The sequence below is a fragment of the Pongo pygmaeus genome, chromosome 4, assembly GCF_028885625.2.
Source record: "Pongo pygmaeus isolate AG05252 chromosome 4, NHGRI_mPonPyg2-v2.0_pri, whole genome shotgun sequence".
Lineage (NCBI taxonomy): Eukaryota > Metazoa > Chordata > Mammalia > Primates > Hominidae > Pongo > Pongo pygmaeus.
The window spans coordinates 154,847,150-154,872,360 of record NC_072377.2 but is presented as its reverse complement, the minus strand read 5'-3'; the positions used below and the strand labels follow the sequence as shown (position 1 = coordinate 154,872,360).

General features: G+C 48.3%; 1 protein-coding gene across 1 annotated transcript in view; it reads left to right on the top strand.

Annotated features, from left to right (window-relative positions):
- Positions 1-237: 237 nt before the first annotated feature.
- Positions 238-25,211, top strand: part of CSF1R (colony stimulating factor 1 receptor) — a 39,578-nt gene continuing 14,604 nt past the window's right edge. The window contains exons 1-12 of the mRNA XM_054487736.1: positions 238-322; positions 1,284-1,388; positions 6,244-6,472; positions 11,713-11,970; positions 12,404-12,688; positions 14,493-14,629; positions 15,306-15,465; positions 19,401-19,593; positions 22,337-22,452; positions 22,606-22,726; positions 22,845-23,035; positions 24,620-24,735. Of these exons, the coding sequence (XP_054343711.1) occupies positions 6,424-6,472; positions 11,713-11,970; positions 12,404-12,688; positions 14,493-14,629; positions 15,306-15,465; positions 19,401-19,593; positions 22,337-22,452; positions 22,606-22,726; positions 22,845-23,035; positions 24,620-24,735 (1,626 nt within the window). The 5' untranslated portion in view covers positions 238-322; positions 1,284-1,388; positions 6,244-6,423. The remainder of the gene's footprint in view (positions 323-1,283; positions 1,389-6,243; positions 6,473-11,712; positions 11,971-12,403; positions 12,689-14,492; positions 14,630-15,305; positions 15,466-19,400; positions 19,594-22,336; positions 22,453-22,605; positions 22,727-22,844; positions 23,036-24,619; positions 24,736-25,211) is intronic.

The following is a 25,211-nucleotide window of genomic DNA, read 5'->3' as shown; positions in this document are numbered from 1 at the left end:
GTTGATCTCTTATTTGCCTAACTGATAAACTTTATCATAGGTATGTAGGTGATATGGTTTGCCTGTGTCCCCACCCAATTCTCACCTTGAATTGTAATAATTCCCACATGTCAAGGGTGGGGCCAGGTGGAGATAATTGAATCATGGGGTCAGTTTTCCCCATACTGTTCTCGTGGTAGTGATTAAGTCTCACGAGATCTGATGGTTTTATAAATGGGAGTTCCCCTGCATATACTTTTTCGCCTGCCATCATGTAAGATGTGACTCTGCTCCTCCTTTGTATTCCACTATGGTTCTGGGGCCTCCTCAGCCATGCTGAACTGTGAGTCAATTAAACCTTCTTTCTTTTAGAAATTACCCAGTCTCGGGTATGTCTTTATTAGCAGTGTGAGAACAGACTAATACAGTAGGTATAGGAAAAAAACATGGCATATACAGGGTTTAGTACTATCTGCAGTTTCAGGCATACACCAGAGTTACTGGAATGTATCCCCTGTGGAGGTTGCTGTAAATGCATATGTGAAAGTGAAATGTATGACAACAATATGTTTCACTTTTAATCTTCTATAAATATACAATGCGTTGCTACTACTTTTGCTTTAAATCAGAGATTGGCAAACTATAGCCTGTGAACCAAATGTAGCCTGCCTCCTGTTTTTGTAAATAAGGTATGATTGGAACATAGCACGCTCAATAGTTTATGTATTGGCTATGGCTGCTTTTGCACTGCAATGGCAGAATTAAGCAGTTGCCCCAAAGACCGTATAGCCACAAAACCTAAAATACTTACTATTTGGTCCTTGACAGGAAAAAAATTTTTCGATGTCTGTTTGAAATAGTTATCTTTTCAAGCATTTAAAAGGCAATCATATTTTTTATGCTTACCTTTATTCCATTTCCAGCACTTTTTATTTTTTAATGTATATTCAACTTTCTAGCTGGTATCATATTCCTTTTACCTAAAGAATTTCCCTTAGGATTTTTTTTTTTTTTGTAGTGTGGGTCTGCTGGCAATGAATTCTCTTAGTTTTTGTTTGTCTAAGATAATCTTTATCCCTTCTCTTTTTTTGAGATAAAATTCACATAACATAAAATTAAACATTAACCATTTTAAGGTGTACAACAGCATTTAGGACAAATACAATGCTGGGCAGCCATCACCTTTATCTAGTTCCAAGACATTTCATCATCCCCAAAGAAAACCACCTCCTCATAAGCAATCATTCCCCATTCTCCCTTCCCACATCCCCTGGTAACCACTCATCAACCGTCTGCCTCTACAGGTTTACCTGTTCTGGATGTTTCATATAGATGGAGTCGTATGACATTTTGCTACGGGCTTCATTGACTTAACACAGTGTTTTCAAGGTTCATCCACAGTGTAGCAGGTACCAGTATTTCATTCCCTTTATAGCTGAATAATATTCAATTGTATGGACACACCACATTTTGTTTAGCCATCAACTATTTCCACCTTTTGGCTACTGTAAATTGTGCTGCGTTGAATATTTGTGTGCATGTATTTATTTGAGTCCCTGTTTTCCATTCTTTTGGTTTTACCTAGAAGTGATATTTCTGGATCATATGACAATTCTGTGTTTAACTTTTTGAGGAATTGTCAAACTGATTACCAAAGCAGCTGCACCATTTTTCATTTTCACCAACATTGTACAAAGGTTCCAATTTCTCCACATCCTCACCAACACTTGTTATCTGATTTTTTTTTATTATGACGAAGCTAGCAGATACGAAGTGGTATCTCAAGGTGGTTCTGATTTGCACTTCCCTAATGACTAATGATATTGAGTATTTATTCGTGTGCTCTGGAGAAATACCTATTCAATTTTTTGCCGTTTTTAAAAAAAATTATTTTAGATTCAGGAGTACATGCGCATGTTTATTACATGGGTACATTGCATAATGGTGAATTTGGCTTCCAGTGTACCCAGTACCCAAATACTGAACATTATACCCAATAGGTAATTTTTCACTTCCTTTTTGCCCTTCTCCCTTTCCTTCTATCCTTCCACTTTTGGAGTCTATTCTCTCCATCTTTATATCCATGTGGGCCCTTTGTTTGGCTCCCACTTATAAGTGAGGACATGCAATATTTGAACTTGCCTATTTTTAAATTTAATTGTCTTTTTGTTGTTGTAGGAAACACTACAACTTTCATTCTTTTTTTAAATTTATTTTCCCATAAATATTTATTAATTGTGAGGGACAATAGAGTGGCTTTAGCTACATATTGTGTGATTCTACATACATTCTTTAGCTACACACTGTATGATTCCATTTATATGACATTATCCTCTAAAGCACAAAGACATTGTGGAAAAGGCAAAACTGTAGGGATGGAGACCAGATCAGTGGTTGTTTGGTGTAAGGGGTTGGGGGAGGGCTTTACTAAAAAGGAGCAGCATGGGAAACATTTTCTAGAGTGATGGAGCTGTTCTATATCTTGACTACGGTGGTGGTTACATTATTATACATATTTGCCAAAACTCATAGAACTATGCAAGAGTGATTTTTGCTGAGGAAACACAACTTTCATTCTGTATATATTCTGGATATATTTATTTATTCTGGATATAAATATTCATTCTGTGTGTTATCTTTTTATTCTCTTGACAGTGTCCTTTGATGCACAAAAATGTTTAATTTTGATTATGTCCAATTTTTCTTTGGTTGCTTGTGCTTTTAGAAACATATCTGAGAAATCATTTCCAATTCCAAGGTCATGAATGTTACCTTTATGGTGTCTTTAAAGGTTTTAATAATTTTAGCTTTTATATTTAGGTCTTTAATTCATTTTGAGTTAATTTTTATATGTGATGTAAAATAAGGATTCAACTTCATTCTTCTGCATGTGACTATCTAGTTCTTTTAGCACCTAGGTTGAAAAAACTGGTCATTCTCCATTGGATGGTCTTGTCACCGTTGTTGAATATCAGTTGTCCATGAATGTGAGAGTTTACTTCCTGACTCTCAATGTTATTCTATTGATCCATGTAGTTATTATTATGCTGATATGACACTATTTTGATTTCTGTAGCTTTATAGTAAGTTTTGAAATTGAAAAGTGTGACTCCTTCATGTTCTCCTTTCTCAAGATTGTTTTGCATATTCAATGTCCCTTGAGATTCCATATGAATTTGAGAATGAGTTTTTCCATTTCTGTAGAAAAAGGCTGCTGGGATTTTGATAGGTATTATATTGAACCTATAAATCACTTTGAGAGTACCGCTGTCTTATTAAATCCTCCAATTTATGAAAACAAGGTGGTTTTTCATTTATTAAGGTCTTCTAAATTTCTTTCAACAGTGTTTTGTAGTTTTCATTGTAAAAGTCATGCATCTCCTTAGCTAATTCCAAAATATTTTATTATTTTTGATACTATTGCAAATTAAATTGTTTTCTTAATTTCCTTATTGGAGTATTGCCAGTACCAGAGAGTTATGTATGTTGATCTTGTATCCTGCAGTTTTGCTGAATTTGTATATTAACTCTAATAGTTGTTTTTTGTAGATCTTTTAGGATTTCTCTATATATAGGATCATGTCATCTGTGAACAGAGATAGTTTTACTTCTTCTTTTTTAATTTGGATGCCTTCTGTTTCTTTTTCTTCCTGATTGCTCTGGCTAGGACTTCCAGTATTATGTTGAACAGAAGTGGCGAGAACAGGCATCTTTGTCTTGTTCCTGATCTAAAGGGACCAGCTCTCAGTCTTTTACCATTGAGCTAGTTGTGCTTTTTCACATGTGCCCTTAATCATGTTGAGGCTGTTCCCTTTTATTGCTAGTTTGTTGGGTGGGTTTTGTTTTGTTTTTAATGAAAGCATGTTGGGTTTTACAGTTACATGAAGTGACATGATCATATGAGGATTTTTTTCATTCTATTAATGTGATGTATTACACTGATTTTCATGTGTTAAACCACCATTGTATTTCTTGGACAAATCCCACTTCATCATGGTATATAATCATTTTAATATGCTGTTAGATTTGGTTTGCTAGTGGCTGGGTGCGGTGGCTCACGCCTGTAATCCCAACACTTTGGGAGGCCAAGGTGGGCAGACTGCTTGAGGTCAGGAGTTTGAGACCAGCCTGGCCAACATGATGAAACCCCGTCTCTACTAAAAATACAAAAATTAGCTGGGCATGGTGGCACATGCCTGTAATCCCAGCTACTCAGGAGGTTGAGGCACGAGAATAACTTGAATGCGGGAGGCAGAGGTTGCAGTGAGCCGAGATTGCTCCACTGCGCTCCAGCCTGAGCGACACAGTGAGATCCTGTCTCAAAAAAGAAAGAAAGAAAAAGAAAGATTTGGTTTGCTAGCACTTTTTTGAAAATTTTTGCATCTATATTCATGCATTTATATTGGTCTGTAGTTATCTTTTCTGGCAATGTCTTCATCTAGCTTTGGTATCAGAAAAATGCTGGCTTCATAGAATGAGTTGAAAAGGATTGGTATTAATTCTTCTTTAAATGTTTGGGAGAATTCACCAGTGAAGCCATCTGGTCCTTGGCTTTGCTTTGTTGGGAGGTTTTTGATTACTGATTAAATTTCTTTTCTTGTTATAGGTTTATTTGGATTTTCTTTTTCTTCTTGGGTCAGCTTTGATTGCATTCATGATTGCTAAAGGTTCAAAACACTTTTCTGAAAAAGAAAGTACATATATACACTCATAAATATACATACAAACACACGCATACACACCACACACACACCTGTGTACATGGGAATGATCATTTTCCTGGATCAATGTTATATCAGGATTTTTCAATTTCAAGAAGTAACTTTAGGCTGGGTATGGTGGCTCATACCTGTAATCCCAGTACTGTGGGAAGCCAAGGTACGCGAATCACTTGAGCTCAGGGGTTTGAGACCAGCCTGGACAACATGGCAAAACCCCATGTCTACCAAAAATACAGAAATTTGCCAGGCATGGTGGCACATGACCCTGTAGTCCAAACTACTCAGGAGGCTGAGGTAGAAGGATGGCTTGAGCCTGGGAGGTGGAAGTTGCAGTGAGCCGAGATCACACTACTGCACTCCAGCCTGGGTGACAGAACCAAACCCTGTCTCAAAAAAAAAAAAAAAAAAAAAAAAGAAGAAGAAGAAGAAATGACCATGTTCTTTAGAGATAAGAAGTAAAATACTAAGCCAATCGACTAAAAGAGGTAAAAGCAATTGCCTCTGGGAAAAGAGGGAGCAAAGGAATGCTATATATTTTAAGAATTATGCAGAACAATTAGATTATTTGTAAAAATAAATAAACAATGTAAGTAACCCATGAAAGATAGTTTTATAGCCAGACTGCTGGGATCCAAATCCTATCTCCACCATTTGGTAGGTGTTTGACCATGGACAAGCTTAAGGAGTTGGATCTCTCTGAGCTTTAGTTTTCCCATCTGTGAAATGAGAATGACAGTAGTACTTACCTACATAAAGTTTTGCAGTACTAAAGGAGACAGTGAATGTAAAGGGTTTGGTTAGTAAATGTCCTGTAAAAGGAAGCTTATTGCCAGTATTATCAGGCTCTCCCAGACCAACCTGTATACAGGAAGAAAACAAATTCTGTTTCTCCTATAGTCTCACAACACAAAATACTTCTGACCCCAGATGTAGAGGATGGGGCATATTTCCCCATATACCAAGCAATCAACCAGTTGTTCAGATTCTGTAGCAGACACGAATCTGGTGCCCTCCAATTCAATTCGAACACTATATTTACCTAGAGATAACGTCAGATCTCACAGCTCGAAGGCTTGAGCCAGGAGTTTGAGGTTGCAGTGAGCTATGATCGAGCCACAGAGCTCCAGCCTGGGCAACAGAGTGAAACTCCGTCTCTAAAATAATAATAATAAATTTTTAAAAGATATGTATTACTTTGGACATTCCAAGGATTTTAGGAGTTGTAAGACAGGAAATCGGGGTAAAGAAAAAATATATATGTCACAATATCGTGCAACCCAACTTCTCTTCGGGCTCTGCCAGAGCCACCAGATCACTCTGAAGACCCTCATTTGTGCTACTGACTAACTGTCTGGCTGCTCTTGGACATGTCTCTTCTCCCAAGACCCCTTGAAGATGGCTTTAGAAGGGCCCCAAACTTAGCTAGCTCCCCCCAAGCTCAGGCTGGCCCTGCCCCAGTCTGCGACCCCTCCCTCTTGGGTTCAAGGCTTTGTTTTCTTCTTAAAGACCCAAGATTTCCAAACTCTGTGGTTGCCTTGCCTAGCTAAAAGGGGAAGAAGAGGATCAGCCCAAGGAGGAGGAAGAGGAAAACAAGACAAACAGCCAGTGCAGAGGAGAGGAACGTGTGTCCAGTGTCCCGATCCCTGCGGAGCTAGTAGCTGGGAGCTCTGTGCCCTGGGCGCCTTGCAGCCCTGCACCTGCCTGCCGCTTCCCCACCGAGGCCATGGGCCCAGGAGTTCTGCTGCTCCTGCTGGTGGCCACAGCTTGGCATGGTAAGAGCAGAACGGGGGGCGGGGGACTTTGCTGGGGTGTGACGGAGAAGACCCCTGTGAAAGGATTCAGTCCTTGCCCCTCACTGGGTGTCCTCAGGCTGTTTTAGTCTCCCCAGCATCGGACTGCAGGCTTGTGGGTATCTGCTTTGGAGAGGTAGTGGGGTGAAAACAGATGGGTGTGGTGGAACTGGTCCACCTGGTGCTGTGGATCTGTCCCAGCTCTGCCATCGACTCACTGTATGTCCTGAGCAAGCCTCTGATACTCTTGAGGCTTCAGTGTCCACTTCTATTCAATTGCAGGTGTTGGGGGCAGGGGGACAGTGATAGACTAGACCAGAGCAGTGCTTTTCATACTTTCCTGTGCATACAAGTTACCTGAGGATCTTGTTACAATGCAGATTCAGACTCAGTCGGTCTCAGGTGCGACCTGAGATTCTGTATATCCAACAGACTCCTGGGAGATGTGAGATGCCGGCACTGCTGGTCCACACTTAACACTGAGTTGGGAGGACCTGGAGAGCTCCTGATGGCTCTGGCAGCTCTGCCAGCCCGTGATTTGATGATTCTATGCAACACCTGATTTGGAAGGGCCTGATAGGGGTGGTGGTTCTTCCTTGGGTGGCTTGTGTAAGAGGTCAGAAGGAGAGACAAGAGTTTGGCCTCTCTGGCCCAGGGCTCAGGAGAGGGGAATTCGGGGTGAAATGGGTATAGGGCTAGAGGAGGGATTGGAAAGAAGCCAGCGAGGGTCTCCTGGACCAGAGCCCTCCCAGACACAGGCTGCCGAGTCTCAGGAGGTCCCCAGGCTGCAGCAGTTCTGCAGAATTTCCATCTGGGAGGGAACATGACTAGACGTGAGGGGCTGCTGTGCTTGGCTTGTTGGCCCAACAAACACATTTCTATTCTATTGCCTGCTTATTCAAAGGGACCTTGGGGGAGGATGGGGATTGAAGGGAAGAAAGGACAGCCTCATACTGGCCTCTTCACAGGAGGACCCTAGGGCCGTGGCGCTGCTGGTCCCCAATGAGGAGGAGATGGCCCACTGACCATCCTTCTCTGGCCCAGGCAATCACACTGAGCTTGAGTATTTGGGTTGTTTTTTTTTTTTCTGAGACAGAGTCTCTCTCTGTCATCAGGCTGGAGTACAGTGGCACAATCTCGGCTCACTGCAACCTCCACCTCCCAGGTTCAAGTGTTTCTCCTGCCTCAGCCTCCCGAGCTGGGATTACAGGGGCACACCATCATGACTGGCTAATTTTTGTATTTTTAGTAGAGATGGGATTTCACCATGTTGGCCAAGCTGGTCTCGAACTCCTGACCTCAGGTGATCCACCTGCCTTGGCCTCCCAAAGTGTTGGGATTACTGGTGTGAGTCACGGCGCCCAGCCTGGACTTTTTATTTTGCAATGTAACTTACATGCAGTAAAAAGCACACGTTCTTAAGTTCAATGAGGTCTGACAAATGCACACACAGTGTACCCACCACCCCCATCATCTCAGAGAGTCCCACAGGTTTGATTTCACTGACTTGTCCTATCCTTACACCCAGAACCTGCCTGTGGGGCGAAACCCGAAAAGTATCTGAGCCAGGTCTCAATTTATTCATTTATTTTTTTATTGAGATGGAGTCTTGCGGCCAGGCATGGTGGCTCATACCTGTAATCCCAGCACTCTGGGAGGCTGAGGCGAGTGGATCACAAGGTCAGGAGTTTGAGACCAGCCTCCCCAATATGGTGAAGCCCCCTCTCTACTAAAAAATACAAAAATTAGCTGGGCGTGGTGGCAGGTGCCTGTAGTTCCAGCTACGCAGGAGGCTGAGGTGGGAGAATCACTTGAACCCAGGAGGCAGAGATTGCAGTGAGCCGAGATCATGCCACTGCATTCCAGCCTGGGCGACAGAGCAAGACTCCATCTCCTTTCTTTCTTTTTTCTTTTCTTTTTTTTTTTTTTTTTTTGAGACCGAGTCTTGCTCTGTCACCCAGGCTGGAGTGCAATGGCATTATCTCGGCTCACTGCAACCTCCGCCTCGGGTTCAAGCAATTCTACTACTCCTGAGTAGCTGTGATTACTGGTGCCTGCCACCACACCCAGCTAATTTTTTTATTTTTGGTGGAGACAGGGTTTTATCATGCTGGCCATGCTGGTCTCAAACTCCTGAACTCAAGCGATCCGCCTGCCTTGGCCTCCCAAAGTGCTGGGATTACAGGCATGAGCCACTGTGCCTGGCTTCAATCAATTTAGAAGTTTATTTTGCCAAGGTTAAGGACATGCTGGCGAGAAAAAAACGTGGAGTCACAAAAATATTCTTTGGTCTGTGCCATTCTGGATGAATTCGAGAGCTTTAATATTTAAAGGGGAAAGTGGGCTGGAGGGGAAAAGGGGAGGTTGTGGTAACCCACATGTTGCAAAAGAAAAGCAGCAGGTAGGGGAACAGTCAATTATCTCAGTTCAGTAAATTGGCTCTTTACATAGGGAAAGTGGACATAGAGGAGCTGCCTGTGGGATATTTTACCTTTTATCTGTCGCTATCTGCTTAGGAATAAAAGGCAAGGCAGCTTCTTGCATGACTCAGTTTTCAGCTTGAGTTTTTCCTTTTGGCAGAGTGGATTAGGGTCCTGAGTTTTTATTTTCCCTTCATAGGGGCATGGTGTGTGGCAGGGGGGCCAGATGGTTGTCCAGGGTCCAGTCTCAAGAGAAAGAAGAGATGGGGAGGCTGGAAACCTAAGTTTTCAGCCCAATAGACCAATAGTGAGTGGGTGAGGGGCCACTGTGAGGGGATGGTATTGGAGGACCAAAGAGAGAGAGAGGGGGGCTCGCTCTTCACCACTGCGACAAGATCCTGAGCTGAGGAGGGGCTGTGTCCGGCGTTGGTGTGCTGTGTGCTGTGTGTGTGTGTGTGTGTGTGTGTGTGTTTGTGTGTGTGTGTGTGTTGGGAGAGAAGAGTAGAGATTGGGGCACATTCTGGAAGTGATGATGGAGGGGCTTCCAGGCAAGTGGGAGCTAGTGGAGAGGTGTGCGGCATGGGGAGAATTGGGGAGCAGACATGAGAGGGGGGAAGAATGGACAGGCACAGAAGGGGACCTTAGTTAATGTTCATAAGCCCATGCCCCCACCCCAAGGAGGATGGGGGCCAAGCCAGCTTCCTTCCCTGCTAGCCAAGCCAGCAGGGGAAGTTAGCTGCAGAAGTTGCGGGTATCAGCCTTATCCTGCATGAATATCTGGGACAATAGAATAGGACAAAATAGGGCAGACACCGCTCCCTGACCACATTTCCTGGAGGCCAAGGCAGGGTCTAGAGAGACAGGCTGGGGGAAGGGATGGGAGAAGCCCACTGTGAGGCGTGAGGCAGGTGTAAAAAAGGAACAAATGGAATCAGAGAATCCAAGGTTAAAATCTTGAGCGATCAGAGTTGGCCCAGAAGGGACATTAGAAATGTAGCAATTAAAGCAGGTGCCCAGGGCAGGAGCAGTTCTATACATCATCTCACTCAACCTCCAGCTGAAGTTTTTGGGGTGGGAGCTGGGATTATTCTCATCAGACAGAAGAATAGCCTGAGGCTAAAAGAGGTTAAGCAACTAACCCAGCTGGTAAGGGAAGAACCAAGATCCAAACCTAAGTTGGAAACTCCAAGCTGTTTCCTGCTATAAAACCCCGGGCTGGGGGCCCTAGATTGCTGCAGCAGTGATAGGGCAGCCCCAGCTCTGTTGAGATTTGCTAAAAGGCTGCTAGAAATGACACTGGTCCCTCTTCCTGGCGGTTGCACTGCATAGGAGGGCTACAACCCCAGGTGGCAGCCTTGGCAGTATTCGCAATTCACTCAGTCCCTTTTGCTGATCAGAGTCTTGGGGAGAGGGGATGCACCTTCTGATGAATACAAATCAAAACATGAATTAAGCCATCCCGAAAGGACTTGAGAGAGGAAACCTTTCCAATTCTGGGCTCTATGGTGGGGCAGGGGGAATTCCCATTTCAAGGGGGTTTGCAGAGAACAATGGAGAAACCCTGAATTCACCAAAAGCCCTCGGGGCCGACCTGTCATTGTGCCCCCATCACAGGGAATAGGAAGGGCCAGAGCTGAGGAGTTGGATGGCCAGGGTCAGCCAGTGGGTCAGCGTCTGAGCCTAGCCTCGCAGCTGCCCCGCAAGTGGCACTCCCTCTCCCTGCCTGGAGAGAGGACAGTGGCTAGGAGGCTGGGGAAGCAGAAGTGAGAACATCCCTGTAGAAGGGCCACAGGCTGAGCGGAAACCGGGGGCTGAGCATGACGCCAACAATGTGTTTCCGCCCACACAGGCTGGGGGGCGCCTGGCAGCCCCTTGGAGGCTTGAATCAGCTCTCACTTCCCTCCTCTGCCCCTATTTTAGGCCCTGGAAAAATGCTGACGCTGCAGAGGCAACGGGCCTTCTTCCCGGACGGCCTGATAGGGGTTTCAAGTTCTCTTTTCTCCTTCAAGAAAATTTTCCTTAAAAGAGATTGGCTTCCCAGTAAACACAGATGTGTGGGGGTGCGGGGGTGAGCTGCTGGGTGTAGACTAGGTAATAAACATAGTGACTAACTCTTACTGAGCCATTTATTTGGTGACAGGTGATATTCTAAAGGCTTCCCATGCATTTAAAATGCCTAACATACCAATAAGTGGGTACGATGATTGTCCCCGTTTTGTAGGTGGGGAAACTGAGGCATGGCACCTCCCCATCCCACTGTGCTGCAGACCAGATGTCCATCGGTGGGAGTGGGCACACCAGGAGATTCTTGGGACCTCTCTAACTCTGCGGGGCTAAGATCCTACATCTCTTTTTTTTCTTTCCCATATGAATTAAGCCGAGGACTTGGCCGTGAGCATTCCATTCATTTGTTTCTTCATTCGGTGGTAGAAATACATCCACTTTGTACACAGGGTTAAAAGAGTCCATTCCTGGGGAGAAGAAAGATGCCATCACAGCAGGGAAGACTGAGGCAGGAGGCTGAGGACCCCAGGGGGACAGAGGCCTGGGTGAGAGGCTGAGCAAGCTGCAAGCCCCCTTTCTCAGAGGAGGGACCTTCTGGACATCAGAGACATCAGTCCATCCCTGAGCAGGTTGAGGGTTAGGAGCTGAGCAAATGACCAGGGGGCAGGGGCTCATTCAAGGTGGTCCCTTGATGGCACAGCACCATCCCTGCCAGGCTATCACCCATCTCAGAGTCAGGACGGCCCAAGGGGTGCATCCTAGACCTCACTTCTGTCTGCTGTCCCTCCCTCTCACCAGGTCAGGGAATCCCAGTGATAGAGCCCAGTGGCCCTGAGCTGGTCGTGAAGCCAGGAGCAACGGTGACCCTGCGATGTGTGGGCAATGGCAGCATGGAATGGGATGGCCCCGTATCACCTCACTGGACCCTGCACTCTGATGGCTCCAGCAGCGTCCTCACCAACAACAACGCTACCTTCCAAAACACGGGGACCTATCGCTGCACTGAGCCTGGAGACCCCCTGGGAGGCAGCGCTGCCATCCACCTCTATGTCAAAGGTGAGGAGTCTGAGCCTCCTCCCAAGAGGCCTGGCCCGGCAGGCCCCACTACAATGGGCCCTAAAATTAACAATCGTAAAAATTCAGCTCTGCATTTACTGAGTGCTGGCTATGAGCAAGGACCTGGAAGAGCTGCTAATGTAATGCAGTCCTCACAATAACCCTGCAAGTCGGGTCTATGATGATGATGCATTTTCTAGAAGTGCAGGGAGGTTGTCCAAGGTCACACAGCCTCACATAGTGGGACTAGACTGGAGCCCAGGTGCATCTGACTCTGGAGCCACCATGCTGAAGCATCCGCTGAACTGTCCTGGCATGGTGTGACCTCAGATGAATGATCAGCTTCTCTGAGCATCCCTGTCACCTATGTCCAGGTACTCCCTGGCCCAGTGGAGGGAGGGCAGTTGTAACCCTTTGCCCGCCTCTACTCTAGACCCTGCCCGGCCCTGGAACGTGCTAGCACAGGAGGTGGTCGTGTTCGAGGACCAGGACGCACTGCTGCCCTGTCTGCTCACAGACCCGGTGCTGGAAGCAGGCGTCTCGCTGGTGCGTGTGCGTGGCCGGCCCCTCATGCGCCACACCAACTACTCCTTCTCGCCTTGGCATGGCTTCACCATCCACAGGGCCAAGTTCATTCAGAGCCAGGACTATCAATGCAGTGCCCTGATGGGTGGCAGGAAGGTGATGTCCATCAGCATTCGGCTGAAAGTGCAGAAAGGTGCGTGGGGCACGGGGACCGGCGGCCAGGCCTGAAGAGTGGGGACAGAGAACCGGCGGCCACACGGCTGGGGACTGGGGACTGGGTGTGATGGGGGGTAGTGGGATGTCCTCTTTCTTTCACTTCTTCCCCTCAATGGTTCCACGATTGTCTATGGGGCCGGACTGACAAGGTGTCGGGGCAGGGAGACAAACCACATGTGAGCAAATAACTCAGTGAGCAAGGTCATCTCAGGTCATTAGACATGCTACAAAAAAAAAACATTCAACAGGGTAGCCGAATAAGGAGTGTGTGGGGTGGGGGAGCCTCACTGAGAAGGAAACACTTTATTAGAGCGGAAATCTGAATGACATGAAGGAGGTGGCTGTGCAAAGATCTGCTTCAGCAGGGGGACAGTGAGTACCAAGTGGTGAGGTGGGGACAGGCTCTGAACATTCTAGGTGTGGAAAGAGGACTGAAGCTCAGCCTCAGACATGGATTTCCCACTCGGGGCCTGCCTAAGGCCAGGTGCTGGGCACGTGCAGGAGGGATGCTGAGCCAAGAGGCAGGGAGGAGATGGTGGGCGCGTGTGACGGCTCTCGCGGTGGCCAGGTAACAGGGGAGGTGGAGTCTCACCCTGCTGGGTTGGCAGGCAGGATTCTGGTTTCTGGGAGGACTGGTGAGAGCAGGCAGGGCCCCAGGCTGAGGACCTGGGCTTGAGACAGCAATCAGTCCCTGTAACGGGGGCCAGGGTCACAGTGAAGCAGCTAGCTCAATGCCCCTGGGATCTGAGGCCACTAAATCTGCCCAGGAGGTCAAAGGACCCCAGCTGGGTGGGCAGAGGAGGCCATTAGGGCTCTTTCCTGGCATTTCATCCTGCAGAGCCCCGGGGTGGCCAACAGCCAAAGGTCCTGGGCCCTAGCTCTGCCTTGACCCCCCTCAGGGACCTCGGGTGAGTCCTTTCATGTCCCTGGGCCTTAGAAATCTGGATTAGATTATCTTTCAACAGCAGCAATGGGCATAAATATGAATTCAAGGCCTACTGTGCATCAGGCATCTTGCTGGCTGCTGGAATATTCCTGTCATGGATTTGACATTCAACTAGAGTCTAACTATTAAACAGAAAGTAAATACAAATGTGATGAGCAAGAAACCAAGCTGGGGAGTGGAGGGCATGGAGGTGCTGGGGAGGCTAATTCATATCAGCTGATCAAAGAGGCCTTGTTGAGGAATTTTTGGGCTAAAGATCTGAAGGATGAGAACAGCCTCCCATTTGAAGTGTGGGAGGAAAGGCATTCCAGGAGGAAAAGGTGGGTGCAAAGGCCCTGTAGTAGGAAAGAGGTCCAGCGGGCTGCAGTGCAGTGAACAAGGGGTGGGGTTGTCAGGGCGGTCAGAAACAGGTTGGGGTGTGGAAGGACTTTGACTTCTTTTCTGAGAGTAACAGGAAGCCCCAAACATTTACAGAGGAGAGAGGCATGGTCCCATTTATATTTGTAAGAGGTCACTTTGGTGAAGAATCCAGGTGTAGGGGGCTCAGAGGGAGGCAGGGAGGTCTCTGAGGAGGCTGGTGCAGAAGTCCAGAGTGGAGAATGGTGATGGGACTGGGGAGGGGTAGAGGTGATGGAGAAAGTAGACTTTCCAAGGTCTCTTTAGGACAGGCCTTGCAGTGAGGGGACTGGGAGCATCAAGGCTGCCTCCCAGGATTTGGGATGGGGCAGTGGTGGGGACCCTGGCCAGTGTGACCTTGCCCATGGCAGGGAGGAGAGCAATAGCTCTATCATGTTCAGGGAGCCTGGGTGTTCAGGGGTCTCTCCGCCGGTCTCAGTCATCCCAGGGCCCCCAGCCTTGACACTGGCGCCTGCAGAGCTGGTGCGGATTCGAGGGGAGGCTGCCCAGATCGTGTGCTCAGCCAGCAACGTTGATGTTAACTTTGATGTCTTCCTCCAACACAACGACACTAAGGTCAGTCCCTGCTGATCACAAGGTGAAGTCTAGCCATCCTCCCAGCACACCAGGTTTCCCACGGTGGAGTCCCGGGCCCCCCACTCCAAACTGGCTGTCTTAGCTGAAGGCACAGCTCAGACTCCAGAGAGGGGCGCAGACTTGCCCGAGATCTCACTCCCAGTCAGTAGCTGATGCACAGCCAGGACTCATGCTTGTGCCGCTGAACTTTGTGGGGGTGGGTGGGGGGAGGTGGTTCTCTGTCGTCTTGCCACATGACCTTTGCTCCAGCCTTTAGACAAAAGCCAGAGGTGAGCTCACTTTTGATTTAGCAAGGGTTTCCTAGGCCACCTTTGAAGCCCAGGAATATAACAGCTATTTCAGAAAGACTTTGGGAGAGAGGGAGGAGGAGGGAGGATTCCAGGAGGGAATCATGCTGGGCTGCCTCTAAGAGCCCCCTCCCTTCCCACTGTGCCTGCCGTGTTCCAGACACAGCCCTAAGCCACTTGCATGCATATCTCATTTACTCCTCACTACAGTCTTAGGGGCAGGGAGCCAGTATTAGTCCCATTTTACAAGTGAAGAAACAGGCTCAGAGGAAGGCAGATAGTAATCCTTAAAGGCTGAGGATTGGAACCCAGATCTTTCTAATCCCTAAACTACCTTGGTATAACATCTCCATTCCTTCTGGCTGCAGCTCACAATCCCTCAACAATCTGACTTTCATAATAACCGTTACCAAAAAGTCCTGACCTTCAACCTCGATCAAGTAGATTTCCAACATGCCGGCAACTACTCCTGCGTGGCCAACAATGTGCAGGGCAAGCACTCCACCTCCATGTTCTTCCGGGTGGTAGGTAAGCATCAGGGTGGTGATGGACAGTTGGTAGGGATCCTGCAGGAGCATGAGCAGAAGGATTTTGAGGAGGAAGCTCATGTCAGGGAAGGAGACCTGCTGAGGATATCTCTGCTGGAGTTTGTTTATCCAAGGCCTGGCTAAGGAGCCACTCTCCAGGAGCTTTCCCTTACCCTCTGCTGGGACGTCTCTCCCACCTTGGAGCTCTTACAGTGCATGGCTGCATTGGGTGCACCTTAGTGCCATTTTTTGTTTGTTTGGGGATTGGGGTCCAGTAGCTCCCTACTGGACTTCATTTGTTCATTCTTTCATGCTTTCCTTTATGGACACATGAAAAGACAATGATCACCCAGTGATTATGGGGGAAGCACAAGGTGTCCCGGGAACACTAAGGAGTCACCCCAACCCAGGCTTCGAGAAGGTGGCCTCTAAACTGGGATGGGAAGAATGAAGGTGGGTTGGCCAGGCAGAAGGGTGGGAAAGGAAGGGGAACAGCGCTTCTGGCAGAGGGAGGAACATATGCAAGGCTCAAAGGCAAAGAGAGCATAGATCATTTGGAACACTGAAAGAACTTGGCAACAGCTGGGATGTGGAGCAGTGTGAAGAGTGGCCACAGGGGAGCAGAGGGGGTGGCAGAAGCCGGAGGTAAAAGTGTCTCAAAGTGAGAGAGAATAACTGCATCTTAACCTATTGGGAGGTCATTGTAAAGAGGAGAGTGATGGGGTCAGATTGCACAGAGGAGGCACTGTGTGGTGGTTAGGAGCACACACTCCAGGGCAGTGTTCCAACCTGAGTCTGCCAAGGACTAGCAGGTTGCTAACCCCCCTGTGTCTCAGTTTTCCTACCTGTAAAATGAAGATATTAACAGTAACTGCCTTCATAGATAGACGATAGATAGATAGATAGGAAGTACTTAGAACAGGGTCTGACACAGGAAATGCTGTCCAAGTGTGCACTAGGAGATAGTATCTGAGAAGGCTCAGTCTGGCACCGTGTGGGTTAGGTGGGAACCTAGAGGCTGGAGAATAGGCTGAAGATGGCCAGTGGTGTGTGGAAGAGTCTGAGATGCAGGGATGAGGAAGAGAAAGGAGATAAGGATGACCTCCAGGTCTCTGGCTATGGTGATTGGGTGCAGGCAGTGGAAGTCACTGGACTCAGACCCTGAAGCAAGGCAGGAGCTCATCAGAGTGGGAGCAGGCTCTGAGACATTTAGGTCTGGCCGTTCCTCATGTGTTGAATGTTATGGGAGATGGAGGTGGCGAGGAGTATGAGAATCATGAGCATCACTACCCCTAGAGTATGTGCAAGGCACTAGACTTGCAGCAGATTGTGAGCTCTGCTGTGGACCCCAATCTGCATTGGGAGCTTTGGCAGGGTAAAGGGGAAGAAGAGCAAAAGCATAAGAATTCAGTTACGGCTTCTAATCCTGTCTGCTTTCTAGTACAGGCATACAGTCGTCACTCAATAAATGTTTATGTTCATTCACACTTTGGGCCAGACACTGTTCTAGACATCGAGGATACAGCTGCAAATGAAACAGATACAACAACCCCCGACCTCATGAAGTGTGTGCTCTAGCTGGGAGTGGGCAAGCAATGAGTCAAGTAAATTATTAAAAAACAAATTATATAGCATTTGCAGCTTCAGATAGGGTGTTCACCAAGGAAGATCTCACTGGAAAGCTGATATTTGAGCAAAGACTTAAATTGCTGAAGGAGCAAGTCATGCGGCCATTTTGGAGAAGGGAGCTCCTTCCTGCAGCAGGACTGTGCTTGCCATGTTCAGGGGACAAGTGGGCCAGTGTGGCTGTGGGGAGAGAGAGAGAAAAAAAGTGGTCTCAGATGAGGTCAGAGAGCTAAAGTGGGAAGGTGGTAGATCGCACAGGGCCTTGGAGGCCACTGTAAAAACTTGGGCTTTTTCTCCTGAGAGAGATGGGGAGCTGTGGGAGGGTTTGAGCAGATGAGTGACATGGTGGGGTTGGATGTAGTAAGAATTAACAGAGCTTTCTTGGGTGTTATTGAGTACTGTCTGTAGGGAGACAAGGATGGAAGCAGGGAGATGAAAGGAGGAGGCTACCGCAGTGGTCCAGGCTGGAGCTGATGGTGGGTGGACTAGAGTGGTAATGGTGAAGGTAGCAGGAAGTTGTTGGTGTTTGGATGGATGAATGGATGAATGGATGGATGAATAATCGATAGATGGATTGTTGAGAGAGACAGAGAAGAAGAGAAAAGCCTTGCCCCTAAAAGCTCACAGACTAGTTGGAGAGAGAAGAAAGCTATCTGGAGGGAGAACCAGATGCATGAAGCAATGCGGATGCGGTGCCTAATGAGTGTGTAGTCTGGAAGGGCAGCAAAAGTCGAGTGAGAGGTTCCTGTGTCCTGGAGCACTGAGTAGAGACTCCCTCATGGGGGTGAGTCTTAAAGGATAAAGGGGCCTCTATAATGAAAAGGAGGAGGATGAGATTTCTGGTGGAGGAAATTGCTTGAGCAAAACCTCCAAGGTTGGAATGACTATGGTGTGTTCAGGGATGTTAGGAGACCCAGATGGGGGTGGAGCGTTGAGTGTGTGTGTGTGTGTAGGAAGGAAGAGGGGAGGTGGCTGGATGAGCACAGTGAGACCTGATTTGATTGAGGAGAGCCTTGAATGCCAAGCTGAATAATGGAGGCAATGGGATGCCATAGTGGGCTTTTGAGTAGACATATATCAGTGTAGAAGGGTGAATTTCAGATTTTTAGACAGAATAGAGTAAGGAGAGGAGATCTTAGAAATCATCCAGTCCAGGGCTTGTGGCAGAGCCCTGAGGTTTTAAGAAGACATGTCAGGGGCTACCATGACAGGCACAGAGAGGCTGAGTGAATTGGGGTTCTTGCCACAATTCCTTTGCCTGAGATTCAACAAGAGCAGCTGGATTACAATCTGTGCAAAATTTCATTAGGAGAAACTAGTTAGTAGCTGGGCGTGGTGGCAGGCACCTGTAATCCCAGCTACTCGGGAGGCTGAGGCAGGAGAATCGCTTGAACCTGGGAGGCGGAGTTTGCAGTGAGCAGAGACTGCGCCACTGCACTCCAGCCTGGATGACAGAGCGAGACTCTGTCTCAAAAAAAAAAAAAAAAACAAAAAAAACCTAGTCAGGACTCTTTCAGATAGAAGTGATAGAAACCAACTCAAACTGGCCTAATTAAAAGGATTTTTTTCCTTATAGCTAAAAAGCTCATGGATATCAGCTTCAGGAACACTTGGATCCAGGTGTTCAGCTGATGCTGGAAAGAATCTATGACTCCCCAACTCTCAGCTCTGCCAGGAAGGCTTTCCCCTTGTAGGACTCCGTCTATCCGCCTTGTAGTATCTGACCTAGCAACACCAGTAAAATGAGGGCTTCTCTTTTCCCAGAGTCTTAATAAAAATCATGGAATTGAGTGTTACAGACTCATGGATTCATGGTAACCCAAACCAATCACTGGGCCAGAGGGGACAGAGTACCCTCATTGGCTGGCCTGGGTCACACACCTACTCCAGAGCTATATTTGGAAGCCTCATTGGCTGACTTATGACCAGAAGAAAGGGAAATGGATGAGCACATGTGAAATTGTGTGTGTATGTGTGTGTGTGTTTTCTTGCTGCCAAAAATTTTTCAAAAACTTGGAAAATCACAGATATATTCAATCTCTTCATTACACAAATAAGGAGATGGAGGCACAAATGGGGATAGGAATTTGCCCAGGTTCTCCTAGGGCCTCAGCGAGAAAAGTTTTGATCCAGGGATTCTGAAGGGGCTGGTGAGAAGAGGGGTGTCAGAGGACCTGTCTTGGGTGGTGGGGACTATGCACCTGTGACATAGCTGCTCAGGGACTGGATCAATGGGTGGATGATGAAATGGACAAATAAACAAGGACATCTTCCCACTAATGCCAGATGCTTGTGTGTTCTGCTTTCCAGAGAGTGCCTACTTGAACTTGAGCTCTGAGCAGAACCTCATCCAGGAGGTGACCGTGGGGGAGGGGCTCAACCTCAAAGTCATGGTGGAGGCCTACCCAGGCCTGCAAGGTTTTAACTGGACCTACCTGGGACCCTTTTCTGACCACCAGCCTGAGCCCAAGCTTGCTAATGCTACCATCAAGGACACATACAGGTACCACTTATCAGCTCCCGTCTGCACAGCCCGACAACCAGATGGGGTATGCTTCAGCAAGCATCAGGACACTTGGCTCATGTCCCGACCTTGCTGTATGACCTTGAGCAAGTCCCTGCCCCTTTCTGGGCTTCACTTTCCCTGACTTCATGGAATCCCAATATTGGTCATCTGTGTTTGAGATCTAGATGAAATTGACTTACCTCTCCATCCCACATCCTTGGGATAGTCAGTGCCCCACCCAAGGATTCTACCGTTTCTTGGGAGTGCGCTTTCTCATTCATGGTCCTTCAAGAGCCCTCAACCTCATTCATTTTCTTCTCTTGGGGCCAATCTAAATGCAGAAAACAGCCCCACTCATAGACACACTCCTGATAATGACTGCACAAGTTATCTGCTACATACAAAAGCTTGGAGGGAGGGGAAGAGGGAATTAAGATCACACAATCACAGATACATGAAATGTTCTTTAAAGGATTGCGATCACCCAGCCCTGAGAATTTCTCACTGGCTGCTCTTCTCTGTAAGCTCAAAACTCTTCCCATGAAGTGCAATCTATAATAACTCCACACCCACTCTTCTTCCATCTCTCCACTCCCACAATCCTGTGTATTCCACACACATTTTAGAGATCTTTTTCCTGTCTGCTTATGAACTGTGTTCTTGGGGTCTTGCTTTCTCATCCAAAGTGGCTTAAGCAGGTAGGTTCTAAATAAGAAAGCTTTGTGCCTAAGAGGAACACTCATACCAGGTATACCAGGTATTAACTCAGGTATTAAAATAGTTCGTTCTTTTCTTTTGCTTTTCTTTCCTTTTTTTTTTTTTTTTTTTAAGACGGAGTTTTGCTCTTGTTGCTGGAGGGCAATGGCGTAATCTCGGCTCACTGCAAAACTGCAACCTCAGCCTCCCGGGTTCAAGTGATTCTCCTGCCTCAGCCTCCCGAGTAGCTGGGATTACAGATGCCCACCACCACACCCAGCTAATTTTTGTATTTCTAGTAGAGACAGGGTTTCACCATGTTGGCCAGCTGGTCTCGAACTCCTGACCTCAGGTGATCTGCCTGCCTCCGGGCTCCCAAGGTGCTAGGATTACAGGTGTGAGCCATTGTGCCTGGCCTAAAAGAATCATTCATACCCTGCCCTTTCGGAACGAGACAGTACAGCTTAAGGGCAGCGAATACGTGGTGTGCATGTCACGCTCACTCTCATTCATTTTTCTGCAACTCTCTTCTGCAGAGTGTAGATGCGGCCTCAGAGTCCTCCTCAACACAGGCCCCAGGCAGTATTTCCAGCATAGTTGGCCCGTGAGAGATCTGTTTGTCATCCCTGTGTGGATCCCTTAGACAACTCCAAAACTCTTTGGGATTCTCGTTCTAGCTCTGGAAGCCCAAACCTCATTGATTCCCAGAATCTTGCTTGTCAATTGTCAGAAGCAACAAGGATGTTTTCTTGTCCTCATCTTCCTCCTCTCAGTTCCTTTCCGGCCAGGTCTCGGCCTTCCTCTCATTTAAAGCAGAAGTTCTGAATCTGGAGTCTGTAGGCCCTTTGGAGGGGTTGGTCCATGGATGGGTTTAATGGGTCCATAAGCCACGGAGACACTGAGGAAAGGAACACGAGATCCCCTAAAACACAGTAGTCTGGGCCCATTCAGCACAAGGCAGACAAGCCCGGGCACCAAACAGCCACGGAATTCTAGTTCATGTGGTGGGCTGTTCATAATGGTGACTCAATCATCCAAAAAAGTCAAATTCTTTTTAGTTAAAGGGGTTAGTTATCTCAAGAAGTGACCTGGACAGAGGGCTTCTATATGCCCAGGGTCTGGCTGGATGAGACTGCTCTCTGAATACCATAGATTTTAGTCCAGTAGTAGCTGCAGACATTTCCCAAGCAAGAACTGGCCATTGGCTATAATTTTTAAAATTTTATTTATTTTGACAGTGAACTGGGGGACTTTTTAAAAAATGTATTTATTACCTAAACAACACATGTTCGTTATGGACAAATTGTAAAATAGAGGTTAAAGAAAGAATAAAACAAAAACTTTCCCAGAATCAGCCAAAGATGATTTTTATTGTTTTCGCTCCCGGGCCTTTTCTGTGATAAAGGGTACCGTTAAATTGAGTGCCCACAAAGAGTCAAATTCTGTGTCAAGCACCCTAACTACGTATCCCTTTAATCCTTAGGCCAAGCCTGTGAATTAATAACCATTGATATCACTCTCACAGCAAAGGAAGTGAGGGATCAGAGAGGTTAAGTACTTGTCTAAGGTCACACAGCCAAAAAACGGCAGCACCAGGACTTGAACCCCAGTCTCTGCAGCAACATGGCTTAGAACCCAGGGCCCTACATCCTGCCTCTTGTCTCTTTCTCAGTCCCTCTTGGCAAGATTGGCACTTCAGGGATTTTCAGCAGGGATTGCAGCTTTCATGAAAGCTTAGTCCAGTGACAGTGGTCAACATAGGGGACCTGTGATATGCCTCCCAGCACCTTGAAGACATCACTTCTATTAAACCTCAGAAAAAAAAACACTTTCAGATAAGAAAACCAACTAAGGAAATGGGATTGGTGGTTTTTGTATGTCTCAATGGCACCCTGCCTGAGTACCTGGCTTACCCAAGGCCGTTGGGCCCTGGATATTTTACCAAAAATAAAATAAACCCCTTTAAGGCTGTTATCTGACTGCAATCCTGGTAGGGGCCATACTAGGCTGGGGCTCACCAACACCACCTGATTCTTGCCTGCAGGCACACCTTCACCCTCTCTCTGCCCCGCCTGAAGCCCTCTGAGGCTGGCCGCTACTCCTTCCTAGCCAGAAACCCAGGAGGCTGGAGAGCTCTGACATTTGAGCTCACCCTTCGATGTGAGTGCTGGGGCCGAGTGCCACCTGTGGTGGAGGCCCTGGGACTGCCTGGAGGGATGGGGTGGACGGGGACAGGGCACAGGGAAGGAGGTACTGGGAGATCGGGAGGTGGCGGGGAGAGTGTGACCTGGTGCCTCCTCTTTTCTTCCTCAGACCCCCCAGAGGTAAGTGTCATATGGACCTTCATCAATGGCTCTGGCACCCTTGTGTGTGCTGCCTCCGGGTACCCCCAGCCCAACGTGACATGGCTGCAGTGCAGTGGCCACACTGATAGGTAAGTGGGCTCCACTCACCTCCCTCACCGGGGCTCAGGGGCTGGGCACCCTGTAGGTGGGAGGGACATGCTGGCGCTGGGAACCCTGAAGCTCTGAGCCACATTCTGCTTTTTCCAGGTGTGATGAGGCCCAAGTGCTGCAGGTCTGGGATGACCCATACCCTGAGGTCCTGAGCCAGGAGCCCTTCCACAAGGTGACCGTGCAAAGCCTGCTGACTGTTGAGACCTTAGAGCACAACCAAACCTACGAGTGCAGGGCCCACAACAGCGTGGGGAGTGGCTCCTGGGCCTTCATACCCATCTCTGCAGGTGAGTGGGAGCCTTCACACCCACCCCCCCCCCATCCCCTAGCCCCGGCTCCTTTAGGCGGCTCCCCACCCCCCGCCTGCCGAGGGAGCTGGGGTCAGATCCACCTTTGGAGCAGATCCTAGCAATACCAAGGTCCACCTCTCTGGGCCAGTCCAAGCCTCTCCTGCCTGGCAGGTCTCCCGAAGCAGTAGGATGGGGCAGTCTCTGAGAAAGCAGAGAGAAAGCAGCCTGAAGAAACTGGCCCCCACTCTTATCCCTGCACTCTAACTCATGCATTTATTCACAAGTATGTGCAGGCATTATGCACCGTGTGCCAGGGACGTGCCCTATGCAGGGAAGCAGTGCCTCCCCAGAGCTTAGAGGCTGATGAGGGAGGCAGGCAATGAGCAAGGAAACAGTCTGTCCATCTCCAGCTCAGGGCCAGCTCAGGACGGCCTTCTCCAACTCTCTCCTCTTGCTCCAGACACAGTCTATACATTTGAGGTTGCTGTGCAAGAGGCTGCCCCGGGGGATGATGCCCGGCCCTGTGCACAACACAGGCTGCCCCTCTGCTTTACACAAAGGCTCCTTACCAGCTAGTTCTGTGATTCTCAGAGGCCCACAGCATCCTCAGGCTTTTGACAACCAGGCTCTGGCACCCACTGTGTGCCAGACCCTGGCATCTGCCTGGCTCAGAGGTGGTCACTCATGTCCCCAGCTGCTGGCCTTGGAGCAACTGTTACCAGGGTCCAACTGCATGCAGGTGCCTGTGGCCATGCTGGGTCTCACTGCTGGAGGTTGTATATTACAATAAAGCCAACATTTTGTTGAAGGCTTCTGCTGCGCCAGGCACTGTGTTAAGCTCTTTATGGGGATTATCTCGATTAACTCCTTCCTACAAACCTACGAAATAAATGTAATTTTCCCTAGGCTCAATGTCACACAGCTCCTAAGTGGCACAGGTGAAATTTGACTGCAGATCTAAGTTATTGATCTGAGCAAGGAAGTTGAAATTATGTCCTCCAAAACATCACTAGAACTAGGATTATAGATTTGGGGAAGAGGAGACCCAGGGGCCACAAGCCTGGCTTGCTAGACCCTCAGAAGGGCTGTATGATTCCAAAGGGCACGTGGGGAAGCTGCAGGGGAAGTGCAGGAGAGGAAGGTTGCAGTGTGACCTCCAGAAGGCCTTTCTGAACGAGCCTCCTGGAGGTGTAGTGCATGCTCATTACCTCCCGTCACTGGGGCTGTGCATGCGAGCCATGGCTGGGCACCAGGCCAGGCCGCTGCAGAGAGGTTTCTTGCACTGGCAGAGGGTGAGACTGCATGACCCCAGAGGCTCCCTACCCCCAGCCACAGGAGGCTGTGACTCTGGACAGGGTTTGGGGCTGGGCATGAGCAGAGCTGAAGAGGCCGTCCTCTCTGCCTTTCTCTTGGGGAGGGTGTGCAGGAGAGGCCCCAGAGGCTTCCAGTGGGGGATGCTTCATTCAGTCAACAAGCATTTATTGAGCACCCACTGTGTTCCAGGCAGTGTGCAGGCCTGACCTCAGGGAGGGGGCTCAGAGGCACCCCTGCCTGTTCACTGCTTTGCTTCATGCCTTCCAGGAGCCCGCACGCATCCCCCAGATGAGTTCCTCTTCACACCAGTGGTGGTCGCCTGCATGTCCATCATGGCCTTACTGCTGCTGCTGCTCCTGCTGCTATTGTACAAGTATAAGCAGGTGAGCCGGAGCGGAGTGGGGCTGCCAGGCGCCTGAGTGAGCCAGATTTGGATGGTACCCCCAGGCTGCATGGATTCACCCTTCCTCCTCCTCAGTCAGTCCATCAGCTAACAGCTCTTTAGTGGGTGCCTACTGTATGCCAACATGAGCCGGCTGCTGGGTGGCCTCTGAGGCTCTGCCCTCATAGTGTTTACTGTCTAGTGTGAGAAACAGGTGCTAATCAAATAGCCATTAAAGCAAGGGCACACCTGTAATCCCAGCTACTTGGAAGGTTGAGGCAGGGGGATCGCTTGAGGCCAGGAGTTAGGGAGCAGCCTGGGTGATACAGCCAGATCCCAGCTCAAAAAACAAACAAAAAGCCATGAAAACAAGGGCATGGACTATAGAGTGAGAGGCTATGAGGAGAGGAATGGCATTCTGGAGCAGCACAGCCCTGGGATCCTGTCTCAGCCCGGGGGTGTCCTGGCACCCAGCAC